Source organism: Salmo trutta, chromosome 5 (assembly GCF_901001165.1).
Source record: "Salmo trutta chromosome 5, fSalTru1.1, whole genome shotgun sequence".
Taxonomy (NCBI): Eukaryota; Metazoa; Chordata; class Actinopteri; order Salmoniformes; family Salmonidae; genus Salmo; species Salmo trutta.
In genome coordinates this window covers 58,689,665-58,709,012 of record NC_042961.1, presented here as the reverse complement: position 1 = coordinate 58,709,012, position 19,348 = coordinate 58,689,665, and the positions used below count along the sequence as shown (strand labels likewise).

General features: G+C 44.6%; 1 protein-coding gene across 1 annotated transcript; it reads right to left on the bottom strand.

Moving 5' to 3' along the window:
- Positions 1-368: 368 nt before the first annotated feature.
- Positions 369-15,544, bottom strand: LOC115193430 (G-protein coupled receptor 12-like). The gene is made up of 4 exons (XM_029752121.1): positions 15,421-15,544; positions 2,391-2,608; positions 1,857-2,143; positions 369-1,632 (listed from the first exon to the last, which is right to left on the bottom strand). The coding sequence occupies exons 2-4, from the start codon at positions 2,604-2,606 to the stop codon at positions 1,047-1,049; spliced, it is 1,089 nt and encodes a 362-aa protein (XP_029607981.1). The 5' UTR covers positions 2,607-2,608; positions 15,421-15,544; the 3' UTR covers positions 369-1,046.
- Between the last annotated feature and the right edge of the window lie 3,804 nt (positions 15,545-19,348).

The window sequence follows — 19,348 nt, the reverse complement described above, 5'->3', positions numbered from 1 at the left end:
CCTCAAGATCGTAGCATTCTCACCTAGCACACATTACCATTGTTGGCAAGTTAGCGCATCATAAGTAAGTTAGCGCATCATAAGCAAGTTAGCTCATCACAAGCAAGTTAGCTCATCACAAGCAAGCAAGTTAGCTCATGATAAGCAAGTTAGCTCATGATAAGCAAGTTAGCTCATCACAAGCAAGTTAGCTCATCATAAGCAAGTTAGCTCATCATAAGCAAGTTAGCTCATGATAAGCAAGTTAGCTCATCATAAGCAAGTTAGCTCATCATAAGCAAGTTAGCTCATCATAAGCAAGTTAGCTCATCATAAGTAAGTTAGCTCATCATAAGCAAGTTAGCTCATCATAAGCAAGTTAGCTCATCATAAGCAAGTTAGCTCATCATAAGTAAGTTAGCTCATCATAAGTAAGTTGGCTCATCTTCCATCGAGGCCACTCCTTAGGCTGTACTACTCGTGCTCACCCTCTGAACGAGTAGCCTTTTAGAGGCCTATGATCCCCCACTGAAGTGGCATTGTAAAGCGTTTAACCTGAGCCCCACACAATCACAGTATTGAACCACCAACTCTATCCATTGGGTTACAGTATAGCCTAGGCCCAGGGAAAACCATCCCAGACTTTCTCAGTCCAGTCCATGGCCCCTCATCCTTTGATGAATGAGAGCCACATCCGCCCCTGCAACTCTGATCTAGACCCTGGAGAAGGATGGGAAGGGGGTTACATTGCCAGGTCACCACCCCACACCCTCCCTCTTGCCCTTTGACCTCACTGAGTCCTCTCACTAAAGCTTACCCCCTCACTGGAGATCCTAGGGGGGTCATTACCATGTCCCTTGATCTCACCGCCACAGTCTCTTCTGGATGTCCAGGTTTGCTGGAGGCCCTGGGTCACAGAGCTAGGTTGGAGGGCGTACACCCACACCTCCTCCAATACCGTCATCATCCTGCACCCCTTCTATATACGTCGCTACACCCCCTCCCTAGACATTGCTGAAGGTCCAGGGCCGGAGGGAGGGGTTGGAGCGGTCATGAACAATGCTTCCCTATACGTCACTGGACGTCCTGGCTCGAGGTCTCAGACTCAGATTTGACGGGACACACCCACAACACGCCAACCAGAGCCCCTTCTGTATATCCGGGTTCCTGAACGCATATATAATAGGATTTATGACTGAATTACACGCCGCCAGCAGCACCGTAGAGTATGTATATATGATAGGATAGCTTGAATCCGCCACAATAGAATACATAGCAAACGGCAGCCAACACATGGCGAAGGCGCAGAGAATCACGGAGAGCGTCTGGACTCCTTTGGTCGTAGAAATGGCAAGGAACTGATGCTGGACGGCGATTTGCTGAGCGTGACGGAACGCGATCCGACAGATCTGTAGGTAGAGTTGCATCATCAACGCGAAAACCAGTAGGAAGAAGACAGCGAGGGCGACAGCGTTGGATTTGGTGACGGGTCGACAGACTGAGCACGTTGATTGGTCGTCTAGGCAGTTCCACCCGAGGGCGGGGAGGACGCCGAGGACCAGACACACCAACCAGATGACCCCTACCACCAGGTATGTGAAGAGGACAGTCCGCTCCGTGTGGTAGGTCAGCGCGTTGTACAGCGACAGGTACCTGTAACGCAATGAACACTCGAAATCCAGTCCTTGTTTTACATTCACATTTACACCTTTAGCACATTTACACCCACTGCATTCAACTACACCGCATGTCACTGTCATTGCAAGTAAAACTTTTCTCAGCAAAGCAGCTATCCGCAAAGGCAGAAAATTTGAAAATGTCTGTATCCCTGCAATTCTAATTTTAAGATGTAAAGAGAGACATAAATATTACCATACCTGTCCACGGTGATCGCCAAGATATTCAAGATGGATGCCGAGAATGCCGCAATAAGTATCCCTGTGGAAACCAAGGTCACGACCTCTCCCTCGACGAGATAGGTGAACACGAAGTTCAGGATGAGACCGAGACCCGCCAGGAGGTCGGCGAATGCCAGCGAGCCAATCAGGATGAACATCGGCGCTCTGAGGGTCGGCGTGTAGAAGAGGACGGCGATGACCAGAGCGTTCTCGCAGGCGATGAGTGTACCCGTGACACATAACGCCACATCCCATGGGCTGACATCCTGTTGATGACAATAATCATCATCATATCCTTATCATGATTATCATCATTATAATGCTAATAACAATAATAACAACCACAATAATAAAATCAAAATCATCATAACAACAATGATAATAATTATCATTTATATGTTAAGCAATTCTCAAAACACCCAAAGGTCTTATCCAGTAAGATTTTTGTTTAAGCAATGAAATCAGCAATCACAACATAAAAGTAAACTAAACTTGATGACGTGATGTTCTAACCTGTTGTGAGGTCAGAGGTCGTAAGTCAAGGTCGGAGGTATGGGTGCGGCCGGGGACGTCGGAGGAGGAGGAGGTGTTAACCCCGGGGAGGTCAGGGTAGGGGTCAGGGTAGGGGTCAAGCCAGGGGTCCAGGGACGAGGGGTCAAAGGTCGAGGAGGAAGTAGTGTTCTGGGGGATGCCGCCGCTGCTCATAGTTGCAGCTAGCGAGAGGATCATATCTGAATGGAGGGAGGGGAGAGAAGAAGAAGGGGGGAATAGGCTGTATTGAAATAAGAAGAAGACGGGACACCATAGTGTTAGCTTTAGGAACGTGTTTCGTTAGATCAAAACGGATACAGAAAACAGAGCATTATGGGTACTGTAGTATATCATGCTACAGAAGGTGAGGAGAGGGAAAGGAGGATATGAGTCCAGGGGGCAGAGATGAGGGGAGAGTTGGGGGAGAGAGGGAGGATGTAGAAGGGAAGGTGAGGTAAGAGAGCGGGAGAGGATTGAGGAGGGGAGAGAGAGAGACAGAGAGAGAGAGAGAGAGTCATAGCAGAGGTGTCCATCACTATAGAGGAATAATGCAACGATTCCCTTCTCAAATAAAAACAAACCCTCCCTCCCTCTATCTATCCATCTATCCATATATACAGTTGAAGTCAGAAGTTTACATACACTTAGGTTGGAGTCATTAAAACTCATTTTCAATCACTCCACAAATTTCTTGTTAACAAACTATAGTTTTGGCAAGTCGGTTAGGACATCTACTTTGCGCATGACACATGTAATTTTTCCAACAATAGTTTACAGACAGATTATTTATTTTATAATTAACAGTATCACAATTCCAGTGTGTCAGCAGTTTACATATACTAAGTCGACTGTGCCTTCAAAGAGCTTGGAAAATTCCAGAAAATGATGGCATGGCTTTAGAAGCTTCTAATTGGCTAATTGACATAATTTGAGTCAATTGGAGGTGTACCTGTGGATGTATTTCAAGGCCTACCTTCTAACTCAGTGCCTCTTTGCATGACATCATGGTAACATCAAACAAATTCAGCCAAGACCTCTGAAAAATAATTATAGACCTCCACTAGTCTGGTTCATCCTTGGGTGCAATGTAACAGTGTAGGTTCCGTCCCTCTCTTCGCCCCAACCTGGGCTCGAACCAGGGACCCTCTGCACACATCAACAACTGACACCCACGAAGCATCGTTACCCATCGCGCCACAAAAGCCGCGGCACTTGCAACGCAAGGGGAACAACCACTTCAGGTCTCAGAGCGAGTGATGTCACTGATTGAAACGCTATTAGCGCGCACCACTGCTAACTAACTAGCCATTTCACATCGGTTACACAATTTCCAAACGCCTGAAGGTACCACGTTCATCTGTACAAACAATAGTACGCAAGTATAAACACCATGGGACCAAGCAGCCGTCATACTGCTCAGGAAGGAGACGCGTTCTGTCTCCTAGAGATGAACGTACTTTGGTGCGAAAAGTGCAAATCAATCCCAGAACAATAGCAAAGGACCTTGTGAAGATGCTGGAGGAAACAGGTACAAAAGTATCTATATCCACAGTAAAACGAGTCCTATATCGACTGTGGCGTACAGCAGGTCAGCCACCAGGGGGAGACTCGTCGAGGCTTGGTAACAGATGAAGTATACATCCCTAACTCTCAAAGTGTTTTTTCTTCTTCTTCTGTATTTTGTCACTTGTTTTGATGTCTGTTATTCGAAAGATTGAGAGGAGGATTTCTAGATATTTCAGTCAATAACATCACCAGAGATTTGTGGCTTCATCTGCTGGACGTACCAGGTCTCGACGGGCTCTCCGGACAGGACTAATTGGGGTTGATTGGGAGCTGGTGAGTAATCAAGGGCGGATTGCTCACCAGCTGTGCGAAGCCCATAAAGCTGCCAGAAGGGCAGCACACAGGGAGAGGACTGGGGAAGTGAGGTGACTTCCATGTGGTTGGATACGGTTACCCGAGCTAAGCCGAGGGAGTTGAGTTTGTGTGCCCGACAGGATACAGGAAGACCCGGAGCCCAGGAGAAGGTATCCCGGAGAGGGTCTCATGGGGAGACCTGTTCTTTTTTATTAATAAACACCCTTGAAACCGAGCTAGGCATACTCTGTCCGTGTCTGATCTATGTAAACGTCCTAACCAAACTTCCTGGTCTGTCACACGACATAACCTGAAAGGCCGCTCAGGAAGGAGGAAGCCACTGCTCCAAAACCACCATAAAAAAGCCAGACTACGGTTTGCAACTGCACATGGGGACAAAGATCGTACTTTTTGGAGAAATGTCCTCTGGTCTGATGAAACAAAAACAGAACTGTTTGGCCATTATGACCATTGTTATGTTTGGAGGAAAAAGGGGGATGCTTGCAAGATGAAGAACACCATCCCAATCATGAAACACTGGGGTGGCAGCATCATGTTGTGGGGGTGCTTTGCTGCAGGAGGGACTGGTGCACTTCACAAAATAGATGGCATCATGAGGCAGGGAAATTAGGTGGATACAGTGAAGCAAAATCTCAAGACATCAGTCAGGAAGTTAAAGCTTGGTCGCAAATGGGTCTTCCAAATGGACAATGTCCCCAAGCATACTTCCAAAGTTGTGGCAAAATGGCTTAAGGACAACAAGGTCAAGGTATTGGAGTGGCCATCACAAAGCCCTGACCTCAATCCTATAGAAAATGTGTGGGCAGAACTGAAAAATCGTGTGCGAGCAAGGAGGCCTACAAACCTGACTCAGTTACACAAGCTCTGTCAGGAGAAATGGGCCAAAATTCACCAAACTTATTGTGGGAAGCTTGTGGAAGGCTACCCGAAACATTTGACCCAAGTTAAACAATTTAAAGGCAATGCTACCAAATACTAATTCTGACCCACTGGGAATGTGTGGAAAGAAATAAAAGCTGAAATAATTTTCTCTACTACTATTCTGACATTTCACATTCTTAAAATAAAGTGTTGATCCTAACTGACCTAAGACAGGGCATTTTTACTAGGATTAAATGTCAGGAATTGTGAAAAACTGAGTTTAAATGTATTTGGCTAAGGTGTATGTAAACTTCCGACTAAAACTGAATCTATTAATTCATCCACCCACCCATCCATCCATCCATCCATCCATCTATCCATTAATTCATTAATTCATCCATCCATCCACCCATCCATCAGTGGTGGGAAAAGTTCCCATTTACCATACTTGAGTAAAAGTAAAGATACCTTAATACAGGGGTCAAACTCATTCCAGCTGGTTTTTGTTTTTTCCTTTCAATTAAGACCTAGACAACCAGGTGAGGGGAGTTCCTTACTAATCAGAGATCTTAATTAGTCAATCAAGTACAAGGGAACCTGTAGACACTCGGCCCTTCATGGAATGAGTTTGACACATGCCTTATTAATAGAAAATGACTCAAGTAAAAGTGAAAGTCACCCAGTAAAATACTACTTGAGTAAAAGTCTAAAAGTATCTGGTTTTAAATATACTTAAGTATCAGAAGTAAAAGTAAATGCTATAAATCCTTTGAAATTCCTTATATATAGCAAACCAGAAGGCTAATTTAAAAATAAATAAATATGGATAGCCAGGGAGTGGTTTACCGGGAGGGTTTTCTGGGTGGGATACGACCAATGGGTGAGTTTCCCTGTTGGTCCTGTTTTTTGTTCCACATCCATGGGCTTACAGTATCAGCACTGAAGATAACGATTACATCATTAACATAATATTCCTGTCTGAAAAACAATGGCAACACTAGCTATTCTCTCTCAGAATTAGAAAGACCTAATTGGCCCTATCAAAGGTTCCAGCTGTCTTGAAATCCTAGTATGAAACCATATTGATATAGCAATGCTCTTAGAACACACTGGCTTCATAAGGACGCACATAGAATGCAGAACCATTTGTACAAACTGTCTGCTTTTTCATCAGCTCCAAACATAACTAACGGTGTAATGATAATGATAGATAAGAAACTCAAAATCACCATCTTGGGTAAAGGCGAAGACCAAGAAGGCATAATCACTTTTCTTAAATGTATCCATAATGGAAAGAAAATTGCCTTTATAAAAAAACCTTAAAAGTCTATTGATGAACCCGTGCGTCAATATAAGTAACATAATAAAATAATCCCCATCAAACTCCGTCAGTTTAAGCTAGATATATCTGTTTTGCATGGGCTGCATCTCAATCCATCCACATAAGCCTATGGTGGCCTTCCACATCTGCGGTGGAAGGTGGCCGAGCTACAGCTGTGTTTGTCAGACCAGTCTTCTCACGGAAACGTCTGTACTAATCCAAAAGCAAATGAGTACACTTTCTACTCAAACAGGCATAAAACATTCTTCCAAATCGATTTAATATTATTATCTACACCTTGATTTTCTCAAATTAAGAAAATTGACATTTTGACACATGAGCTTGTCAGATCACCATGCCTAATACTGCCAATTACAAATGTCAGAATCTCCTAAAAGAGCCACAAAATTCTGTTTCAATTTTAAATGTAACCAAAATAATTCCTAATGATCAATAAAAATGATAGCGATGATCATCTGATTCTATGGGATGCCACCAATGGTTTTATTAAAAATAATGCAATTGCATTTGCATCTGGGTTGAATACATCACAATTAAAGAAGATATCCAAATTGCAAATGTTGTTAACTGCGTTAGTATGTTCTCAAAAAACACTTTTTTCAGACCAGGTAGCTATTACTCTTTCCAGAGTCAAGGTATAACTTAATTTATTGATAAGACGGGGAGCAGAATTTGCCATCCATTGAGTTAGACTCACCATTACTTCCATGGTAATCGTCCCAGCTGTTTACTGGCCAACCAGCTACGCAGTAATGATCAATTAGCTGATATAGCAACTATTGTATCTGAAACAGGGGAATTACTATCAGAACCCAAATTAATCAATCAAAGACTCTCCCGCTTCTATAAAGAACTATACACCTCGGATTATTAATCCACACCAAGCCAGACTAAGTCCTTTCTAAAATAATTAAGAACTCCTCTTTTCTCTCAACAAAAGAAGCTGCCTCTCTTGGAGACCAACTCTCTCTCAATGAACTCAGTAGAGCGTTGGAAAGCATGAATAAAGGCAAATCATTTGGATGGGACGTATTCTCCCTGAGGTCTATATAAAATGTTGGAATCAATTAGGTCCCGTATTGGTCTAAATGATTAACACAGCCATTTACAGAGGTTCATTAGTGAGAGATGTTAATACAGCACCAATTGCAGTTTTTTTAAAGAAAAGGATAAGGATGCCACCCTGCATCCTGCTGCTGGTTTGCCTCTGAAGCTAAACAGGGTAGGTCCTGGATGGGAGACCAGATGCTGCTGGAAGTGGTGTTGGAGGGCCAGTAGGATTGGGCACATTGCTCTATGTAAGGTTCTGTCTTTTGGATGGGATGTTAAACGGGTGTCCTGACTCTCTGTGGTCACTAATGATCCCATGGCACTTATTGTAAGAGTAAGAGTAGGGGTGTTAACCCTGGTTTCCTGTAAAAATGTCCAATCTGCCCCTCATACTGTCACCTAATCATCCCCAGCTTACTTGTTCATCCTCTCCCCTGTAACTATTCCCCAGACTGTTGCTGTAAATGAGAATGTTTTCTCAGTCACCTTACCCGGTTAAATAAAAAGTGTTCTCACTAGTGCACCCTATCTTTGATAAACACAAATATTAATTTGTTTTCCAAAATATTGTCATCCCGTCTCGAGATTTACTTACCCAAATTGGTCTATACGAACCAAAGTGGGTTAGTTAAAAAAAGTTTATCCTCAACTATTACATATCTTAAATGTTTCATCTGTTTTATCTCTTGCTGCATACAAATTTTTGAATGGTCATATCTCTGGTCTCTCTTGGCTCCAATTTCATTAATATGATTAAAATACTATTTGCCAATCCCTCAGCAATAGTTATAACAGGCAATATGTGCTACAATCCATTCAGAATCACTAGAAGCAGCAGACAGGGTGATCTGATTTCTCCTTTGCTATTTGTATTGTCTATGGAACCTCTGGCCCAGGCAATTTGTCAATCAAAGAAAGTAACACCCATTTCCCTCAAATCTACTGATCACTTCATTTCATTATACGCAGCCGATGTTTTACTAGACAATGCATCTCGATCGCTCCTAAACATCTAGATAAATTCAACTTCATCTCAAATTATTAAATGAATCTAACCAAATCAGCTCTGCTGTCTCTCAAGATCCCGATAGAGGACTCCATCTCTACTTATGGAATCACCAATAGTTTCCCATCCTAAATATTTGGGAGTAGATATATTGCTTTCCTTAGATAAAACCCTTACCAAAAATTTTAACAGAATTCTCAAATCAATTCAATCCGACCTCAATAGATGGACTAACATCCCAGTTTCTTTAAACAGCAGAATCTATTAAATATATTGTCACGGGTAAATTTCTGTAGTTCAATGCTTCCCAAATCAAATCAAATTTTATTTGTCACATACACATGGTTAGCAGATTTTAATGTGAGTGTAGCGAAATGCTTGTGCTTCTAGTTCCGACCGTGAAGTAATATCTAACAAGTAATCTAACAATTCCCCAACAACTACCTAATACACACAAATCTAAAGGGGTGAATGAGAATATGTACATGTAAGTATATGGATGAGCGATGGCCGAGCGGCATAGGCAAGGTGCAATAGATGGTATACAATAAAGTACATACGTGATATGAGTAATGTAAGATATGTAACCATTAAAGTGGCATTATTAAAGTGACTAGTGATCTATTTATTAAAGTGGCCAATAATTGGGTCTCAATGTAGGCAGCAGCCTCTCTATGTTAGTGATGTCTGTTTAACAGTCTGATGGCCTTGAGATAGAAGCTGTTTTTCAGTCTCTCGGTCCCAGCTTTGTGGCACCTGTACTGACCTCGCCTTCTGGATGGTAGCTGTGTGAACAGGCAGTGGCTCGGGTGGTTGATGTCCTTGATGATCTTTTTGGCCTTCCTGTGACATCGGGTGCTGTAGGTGTCATTGAGTGCAGGTAGTTAGCCCCCGGTGATGCGTTGTGCAGACCGCACCACCCTCTGGAGAGCCTTGCAGATGAGGGCGGTGCAGTTGCTGCACCAGGCTGTGATACAGCCGGACAGGATGCTCTCGATTGTGCATCTGTAAAAGTTTGTCAGGGTTTTGGGTGACAAGCCAAATATCTTCAGCCTCCTGAGTTTGAAGATGCGCTATTGCGCCTTCTTCACCACACTGTCTGTGTGGGTGGACCATTTCAGTTTGTCTGTGATGTGTACGCCAAGGAACTTAAAACTTTCCACCATCTCCACTGCTGTCCCTTCGATGTGGATAGGGGGGTGCTCCCTCTGCTGTTTCCTGAAGTCCACGATCATCTCCTTTGTTTTCCTGACACCACACTCCGAGTGCCCTCACCTCTTCACTGTAGACTGTCTCGTCGTTGTTGGTAATCAAGCCCACTACTGTTGTGTCATCTGCAAACTTGATGATTGAGTTGGAGGCATGCATGGCCATGCAGTCATGGGTGAACACGGAGTACAGGAGTACAGGGCTGAGCACACACCCTTGTGGGTCCCCAGTGTTGAAGGTCAGCGAAGTGGAGATGTTGATTCCTACCTTCACCACCTGGGGGCGGCCTATCAGAAAGTCCAAGACCCAATTGCACAGGGCGGGGTTGAGACCCAGGGCCTCCAGCTTGATGATGAGCTTGGAGGGTACTATGGTGTTGAATGCTGAGCTGTAGTCAATGAACAGCATTCTTACATAGGTATTGCTCTTGTCCAGATGGGATAGGGCAGTGTGCAGTGTGATGACGATTGCTTCGTCTGTGGACCTGTTGGGGCGATATGTAAACTTAAGTGGGTCTTGTGTGGCCGGTAAGGTGGAGGTGATATGATCCTTGACTAGTCTCTCAAAACACTTCATGATGACACAAGTGAGTGCTACGTGGCGGTAATTATTTTGTTCAGTTATCTTTGCCTTCTTGGGTACAGGAACAATGGTAGCCATCTTGAAGCATGTGGGGACAACAGACTGGGATAGGGAGCGATTGAATATGTCCGTTAACACACCAGCCAGCTGGTCTGCGCATGCCTTGAGGACGCAGCTAGGGATTCCGTCTGGGCCAGCAGCCTTGCGAGGGTTAACACGTTAAAGTGTTTTACTCATGTCAGCCACGGAGAAGGAGAGGGGGGGTGTGCAGTCCTTGTTAGCGGGCCACGACATTGGCAGTGTATTATCCTCAAAGCAGCCAAAGAAGGCGTTTAGTTTTTCTGGAAGCGTGACATCGGTGTCCGTGATGTGCTGGATTTGTTTTTGTAGTCTGTGATTTCCTGTAGACCCTGCCACATATGTCTCGTGTCTGAGCCATTGAATTGCGGCTCCACCTTGTCCCTGTACTGGCATTTCGATTGTTTGATAGCCTTGCGGAGGAAATAGCTACAGCGCTTATATTCAGACATATTCCCATTCCCATATTCCTTTCCATGGTTAAATGCGGTGGATCGCGCTTTCAGTTTTGCGTGAATGCCGCCATCCATCCACGGTTTCTGGTTAGGGTAGGTTTTAATAGTCACAGTGGGTGCAACATCTCCAATGCACTTCTTTATAAACACACTCACCGAGTCAGCATATAGGTCGATGTTGTACTCTGAGGCTGACCGGAACATATTGCAGTCCGCGTGATCAAAATAATCTTGAATGTGTAACCTTTATTTAACTAGGCAAGTCAGTTAAGAACAAATTCTTATTTACAATGACGGCCTACTGGGGAACAGTGGGTTAACTTCCTTGATCAGGGGCAGAACAACAGATTTTTACCTTGTCAGCTCAGGGATTTGATCCAGCAACCGTTTGGTTACAGGCCCAATGCTCTAACCACTAGGATACCTGCCGCCCCAAAAGTGTGGCTTCCGATTGGTCGGACCAGCGTTGAATGGCTCTCATCACTGGTACATCCTGTTTGAGTTTCTGCCTATAAGACGGAAGGAGCAAGATGTCGTCGTGGTCAGATTTGCCGAAGGGAGGCAGGGGAGGGCTTTGTATGCATCGCGAAAGTTAGAGTAGCAGTGGTCGAGGATATTGCTTATGCACGTAGCGCAATCAATATGCTGGAAGAATTTAGGTAGACTTGTTCTCAAATATGCTTTGTTAAAATCCCCAGCTACAATAAATGCAGCCTCAGGATGTATGGTTTCCAGTTTGCATATAGTCCAGTGAAGTTCCTTGATGGTCGTCTTGGAGTCTGCTTGAGGGGGAATGTACACAGCTGTGACTATAAATGATGAGAATTCTCTTGGTAGGTAAAATGGCCGGCACTTGTTTGTAAGGAATTCTAGATCGAGTGAGCAGAAGGACTTGAGTTCCTGTATGTTGTTATGATTACACCAAGAGTCGTTAATCATAAAGCATACATTATGCCCTTCCTTTTCCCAGAGAGGTGTTTATCTCTGTCGGCGCGATGCATTGGAGAAGCCTGGTGGCTGAACCGATTCCGACAACATATCCCGAGTGAGCCATGTTTCCGTGAAACAGAGAATGTTACAATCTCTGATGTGTCTCTGGAAGGCAACCCTTGCTCGAATTTCATCTACCTTGTTGTCAAGAGACTGGACATTGGTGAATAGTATACTCGAGACCGGTAAGCGATGTGCACATCTACGGAGCCTGGCCAAGTAGTTTCTTTGTCTGCCCCTTCTGCGGCGTCGTTGTTTTGGGTCGCCTACTCGAATTAGCTCCATTGTCCTGGGTGGTGGTCCTAACAGAGGATTCGCTTTAGGAAAGTCGTATTCCTGGTCGTAATGTTGGTAAGTTGACGTTACTCTTATATACAATAGTTATTCTCAGCTGCATGTAATGAGACTAAAGATTTCCTGGGGTAACAATGTAAGAAATAATACATAAAAAAATAAAAAATACTGCATAGTTTCCTAAGAACTCAAAGCGAGGAGCCATGCTGTTATTTCCATGTTTCCCCCTTCTGGCTATTGGGATAAAATTCATAGTGAGGTTTCAAAATTCATATGGCAAGGTAAACGATCCCGGATGAAATGATCATACTTACAAAGAGGGACTATCTGTACCAAACTTTAAATTGTATTTCAAGGCGCTAACATTTCGCTCCATTCTAAATTGATTTAGACATGATTCTTTGCCTCCTGGCTGAGTATTAAGAGACATATGCTGTCTCCTATGTCCCTGGAAGAGGTGGTCTTCACTGATATATCCCTTAAACAATGTAAACTTCACTTTGGTCCTATTATTAATCACATCATTTCTATTTGGTGCAACATTTAAAAACAATGTAACTGGGAATCAAAATGGCTTGCCCACACGCCATTATTTCACAATAATGCCTTGCGATCTGGATGGTGGCCTTTTGCATCCCCCCAATGGTCCAAATATGGAATCCGTGCCCTTGCCGAAATCATGGACAGTAATGGTTTGAGAACATCCCAAGATTTGAAAGACACATAACCAGGCAACTCCTTTTTCATATATATTTTTTATTTAACTAGGCAAGTCAGTTAAGAACAAATTCTTATTTTACAATGACGGCCTACCCCGTCCAAACCCTCCCCTAACGATGCTGGGCCAATTGTGCGCAGCCCTATGATCAAACCAGGGTCTGTAGTGACGCCTCTAGCACTGAGATGCAGTGCCTTAGATCGCTGTGCCACTCGGAAGCCCAAACTATTTACAACTTATGTCAGCTGTGATGGCCTATGGAGTCCCTTGAGAAACCCAATTACCGAATCATCCAATGATGGGATTTAAAATTAAATTATCTCTTCACCCAAAAGGACTGACCTCTATAATACACTACATGACCAAAAGTATGTGGACACCTGCTCGTCGAACATCTCATTCCAAAATCATGGGCATTAATATGGAGTTGATTCCTCCTTTGCTGTTATAACAGCCTCCACTCTTCTGGGAAGGCTTTCCACTAGATGTTGGAACATTGCTGAAGGGACTTGCTTCCATTCAGCCACAAGAGCATTAGTAAGGTCAGGCACTGATGTTGGGCGATTAGACCTGGCTCGCAGTCAGCATTCCAATTCATCCCAAAGGTGTTTGATGGGGTTGAGGTCAGGGCTCTGTGCAGGACAGTCAAGTTCTTCCACACTGATCTCGACAAACCATTTCTGTATGGACCTCGCTTTGTGCACAGGGGCATTGTCATGCTGAAACAGGAAAGAGCCTTCCCCAAACTGTTGCCACAAAGTTGGAAGTACAGATTCGTCCAGAATGTCATTGTATGCTGTAGCGTTAAAATTTCCCTTCATTGGAACGAAGGGCCTAGCCCGAACCATGAAAACAGCCCCAGACCATTATTTCTCCTCCACCAAACTTTACAGTTGACACTATGCATTGGGGCAGGTAGCGTTCTCCTAGCATCCGCCAAACCCATATTCATCTGTCAGACTGCCAGATGGTGAAGTGTGATTCATCACTCCAGAGAACGAGTTTCCACTGCTCCAGAGTCCAATGGTGGCGAGCTTTACACCACTCCAGCCAACGCTTGGCATTGTGCATGGTGGTCTTAGGCTTGTGTGCGGCTGCTCGGCCATGAAAACCCATTTCATGAAGCTCTCAACAAACAGTTATTGTGCTGATGTTGCTTACAGAGGCAGTTTGGAACTCTGTAATGAGTGTCGCAACTGAGGACAGACAGTTCTGTGAACTTGTGTGGCCTACCACGTCGTGGCTGAGCCGTTGTTGCTCCTAGATGTTTCCACTTCACAATAACAGCACTTACAGTTGACCAGGGCAGCTCTAGCAGGGCAGAAATTTGACGAACTAACTTGTTGGAAAGGTGGCATCCTATGACGGTGCCACATTGAAAGCCACTGAGCTCTTCAGTAAGGCCATTCCACTGCCAATGTTTGTCTATGGAGATTGCATGGCTGTGTGCTCGATTTTATACACCTGTCAGCAAAGGGTGTGGCTGAAATAGCCAAATCCACTAATTTGAAGCAGTGTCCACATATTTTTGTATATATAGTGTACATTACGCAACACAAGATGTTGCCTGGTAGTCTAATGCTTCTTGTTACAAGACACACACACACACCAAGCACACACACACACACAACCTTGTATGGCTTTTCTCCATACTGCAATGAATCATCTCGAAATTGCTTTCCTTTTGCTCCTACTGAATGCAATAACCTGACCTTATGAAGTGGTAGGCTACATAGGGAAACCAACAGCAACATCTAAAACATATCCAAATGAAGGAAAACAAAATCAGTGTGTTGTATTCTCACCCGACATATGTGTCCGAAATAGAGCCGTCCTCATAGGCTCGGAGCCATCACCTTGCAATGAAGGGTTCTATTTTTAGAAAAACGTTTAACATGGGTTTTATATAAAGAACAAGACAGAGTCTATGACAGCAGAATATCCCAAATATGAACGCGCGCGCGCGCGTGCGTGCAGCAGCGCTTAGAATCCGCGAGATCGTTCTGATTCTAGAGTTGCGCAGACAGAAATCACCGAGCTAATTTTAACTCCGCCAGCGCGCGCCAAGCCAGCAAGTTCCATTCACAAATTTCTCGTCTTCCCTCCCTCGATTCCTCCTTCCCCTCCCTCTCTCCCATGCATGCACGCACACGAACGCGCGTACAGGCTCACACGCGCACGCACACACACATAGGCCACTTAACCGCAATACATGTTCCTTTTGATGGTTTCTATTTATACATCTATTGTTTTCTATTAGTGTGTTTTATTGTCAACAAACGATCTGTTAATAAACACGTCAACATATGTATACGTAGGCTTAAAGACGTAACAATACAACAGTTTCATTCAACAGCATTGCTTTTTCCCCAGCGCAGTCCGTGACTGTAGAGCAAGAGAGAGCGAGAGAGGGGAGATAGAGGAGGGGGAAGATAGAGGAGGGGGGAGATAGAGAGGAGGGGGAGAGAGATGGGGATGAGAGAGGAGAGAGAGACAACGCCATAGAGATAGACAGAAAATAAGAATACAAAATGTAAATAAATTACCAGTTCCTTGCGTCCTTTTAACTCTTTTGCACCACTGGATAAAAATGCAAAATATTTTGTGTAGAGTAGTCCTTGAAGAGAGGAGCGTGGTGCGGATCTCTTACGCTATCCCTTCGCTATCCCATTGCTTCAACACTCTCGGCAGTTTCACCGCCTCTGCCGCTTGCCGCTCTCCTCCAGCATAGCCCATGCACACCGCTCATTGGACGCGCTGCCGACGATTCGATCATTCTCCCCTGCTGACGTCAGAAGCTCACTACAGTCATGCTGTGTCGCTGGGTTCTGTGAATCACAGACGGAATATTGATAATGAAATCCGGTTTCTCCGGGTTTCATAAACAACAATACTAGATCGGTAGAACGGAGGACGGGGCCTGGGAAACAGGCAAACGGGTGGGTGGGATTTTGTTGGGATGGGAACGTGCATATCACACTCTCGAATCGCCCTTCCATCTCTGGGTCCGGTACGCACGCACACACACACACACACACACACCTACACACATACACACATACATACATACATTCATACATACCCCAAGGTCGACGTGGTGCGTACGGTGTTTGCAGACAGACAGACACACTCTTAGCGAACTGCATGCACTTTATCCTTCTCATCGCAGCGCAGTTGAGATCAAGTGCGGAACCTGGGTCGCAACTCAAGCGACACAGAGACACAACCCCATCGCGTCCACATCTCGAAACATACTGTATGTATAATATACTAAGTCCTCCCTCAAAACAACACTCGAAAAACTCCTATTTATTCTCTCTCATTGAGTACTCTGATTTGTTCTGTGGTTTGTAGCTGGTTGGCGGTTTAACGGATCTAACTAGCTCACACCGCATCATAAGACACAAACCCCTTTAGCAGCCAGCAGCCAACAAACTGCCTTTCGACAGGCCTATAATCTCAATCTATAGATATCAGCTGATGTGGTGTGTTTTGTGCACTTGTTTAATGTCATGGTAGAGTGCGTGTGTGTGGATTAGAATATTAATTCTCTTCTAAACGTGTTCCCTCCAAGACTCTCCAATTCCATGCGGAAATGTTTCAGCCCCTCTCCCCTCATTCATTGCATATGGCACGACATATGGCACGACATATGGCACGACATAAAATAGAACCCATCTTCCACTCATCAGGAAGTGAAGTCCACATGTTGCATTAGTTATGTGATCAATGATTGATTAATGGAAGTTAAGAAACTATTTGCGCGGAACTAGTATAATATAAATAGAAAATAGGGTGGTATAAAGGATGGTGTGTATATAGGGTGTTATATATAGGGTGGATGGTATGTATAGGGTGGTATAGTGTGTTTCATCAAGGCTTGAGATTAGACTAGCACACTCATCTCTCTCTCTCTCTCTCTCTCTCAACACAATTACATCATCACACCTTTCGTGCAGGAAACTCTCTGGCCCACGCGCTCTCTGTGACCCCCCTCCTCCTCTCCCCTCCTCCGCTCCTCTCCTCAGCTCCTCTCCTCCGCTCCTCTCCTCCTCTCCTCTCCTCGTCTCCCCTCCTCCGCTCCTCTCCTCTCCTCGTCTCCCCTCCTCCGCTCCTCTCCTCCTCTCCTCGTCTCCCCTCCTCCCCTCCTCCGCTCCTCTCCTCTCCTCTCCTCCTCTCCTCTCCTTGTCTCCTCTCCTCCTCTCCTCTCCTCGTCTCCCCTCCTCCGCTCCTCTCCTCCTCTCCTCTCCTCCTCTCCTCTCCTCCTCCCCTCTCCTCCTCTCCTCTCCTCCTCTCCTCTCCTCGTCTCCTCTCCTCCTCCCCTCTCCTCGTCTCCCCTCCTCCGCTCCTCTCCTCCTCTCCTCTCCTCGTCTCCCCTCCTCCTCTCCTCTCCTCCTCTCCTCTCCTCGTCTCCCCTCCTCCTCTCCTCCTCTCCTCTCCTCGTCTCCCCTCCTCCGCTCCTCTCCTCCGCTCCTCGTCTCCCCTCCTCCGCTCCTCTCCTCCTCTCCTCTCCTCGTCTCCCCTCCTCCGCTCCTCTCCTCCTCTCCTCTCCTCGTCTCCCCTCCTCCTCTCCTCCTCTCCTCTCCTCCTCTCCCCTCCTCCGCTCCTCTCCTCCTCTCCTCTCCTCCTCTCCCCTCCTCCGCTCCTCTCCTCCTCTCCTCTCCTCGTCTCCCCTCCTCCGCTCCATTTCTGTGGTGAGTTCTTTCAGTTGAATCATGCTTTTCATCAGTGTTCGTGCCTCTGCAGTGCGTACAGATGTAGGCTCTTAAATTGATCCAGTTTGCTACAGCAGGAAAATAATCCTGCAGCATCAGGAAATGTTAATTATTATGTGGATTATAATTAATGGACATTTTTGTATGGGTTGATACATTTTTCATTAGGGGAAATCAAGTCTGCAATTTCAAATTGAAAAATAAACTTTAGAAGCCTTTTTCAAACTCAAATACATTACAAGTTTTGTATTTGATCAAATGAATCTCTGAAAAAGTTATTCCTGTCAATGAGCCTGATTGTAGTACAATGATACAATGCTGTAGTGAAATGTGATGTTGCACAAGTAAGGGGAAGCGCAAAACATACACACGCACACACATTCTATTGTGCATATAACATTAAGTATACAGTGCATTCGGAAAGTATTCAGAACCCTTGACTTTTTCCACATTTTGTTACGTTACAGCCTTATTCTAAAATGGATTAAATATACACTACCAGTCAAAAGTTTTAGAACACCTACTCATTCAAGTATTTTTCTTTATTTTTACTATTTTCTACATTGTTGAATAATAGTGAAGACATCAAAACTTTAAAATAACACATATGGAATCATGTAGTAACCAAAAAAGTGTTAAACAAATCAAAGCAAATTTTATATTTGCGATTTTTCAAATAGCCAGTCTTTGCCTTGATGACAGCGTTGCACACGCTTGGCATTCTGTCAACCAGCTTCACCTGGAATTATTTTCCAACAGTCTTAAAGGAGTTCCCACATATGCTGAGCACTTGTTGGCTGCATTTCCTTCACTCTGTGGTACAACTCATCCCAAACCATCTCAATTTCATTGAGGTCTGGGGATTGTGGAGGCCAGGTCATCTGATGCAGCATTCCATCACTCTCCTTCTTGGTAAAATAGCCCTTACACAGCCTGAATGTATGTTTTGGGTCATTGTCCTGTTGAAAAACAAATGATAGTCCCACTAAGCCCAAACCAGATGGGATGGCGTATAGCTGCAGAATGCTGTGGTAGCCATGCTGGTTAAGTGTGCCTTGAATTCTAAATAAATCACTGACAGTGTCACCAGCAGAACACCCCCATATATCACACCTCTTCCTCCATGCTTCACGGTGGGAACCACACATGCAGAGATCATCTGTTCACCCACAACGCATCTCACAAAGACACGGCAGTTGGAACCAAAAATCTCCAATTTGGACTCACGACCAAAGGACAGATTTCCACTGGTCTAATGTCCATTGCTTGTGTTTCTTGGCCCAAGCAAGTCTCTTCTTATTATTAGTGTCCTTTAGTGGTGGTTTCTTTGCAGCATTCGACCATTAGGCCTGATTCACACAGTCTCCTCTGAACAGTTGGGATGTGTTGGGATGTGTCTGTTACTTGAACTGTGTGAAGCATTTATTTGGGCTGCAATTTCTGAGGCTGGTAACTCTAATGAACTTATCCTCTGCAGCAGAGGTAACTCTGGGTCTCCCTGTCCTGTGGTGGTCCTCATGAGAACCAGTTTCATCATAGCGCTTGATGGTTTTTGCGACTGCACTTGAAGAAACTTTCAAAGTTCTTGAAATGTTCTATATTGACTGACCTTCATGTCTTAAAGTAATTATGGATTGTCGTTTCTCTTTGCTTATTTGAGCTGTTCTTACCATAATATGGACTTGGTGTTTTATCAAATAGGGCTATCTTCTGTATACCCCCCCCCCCCATTGTAACAACACAACTGATTGGCTCAAAC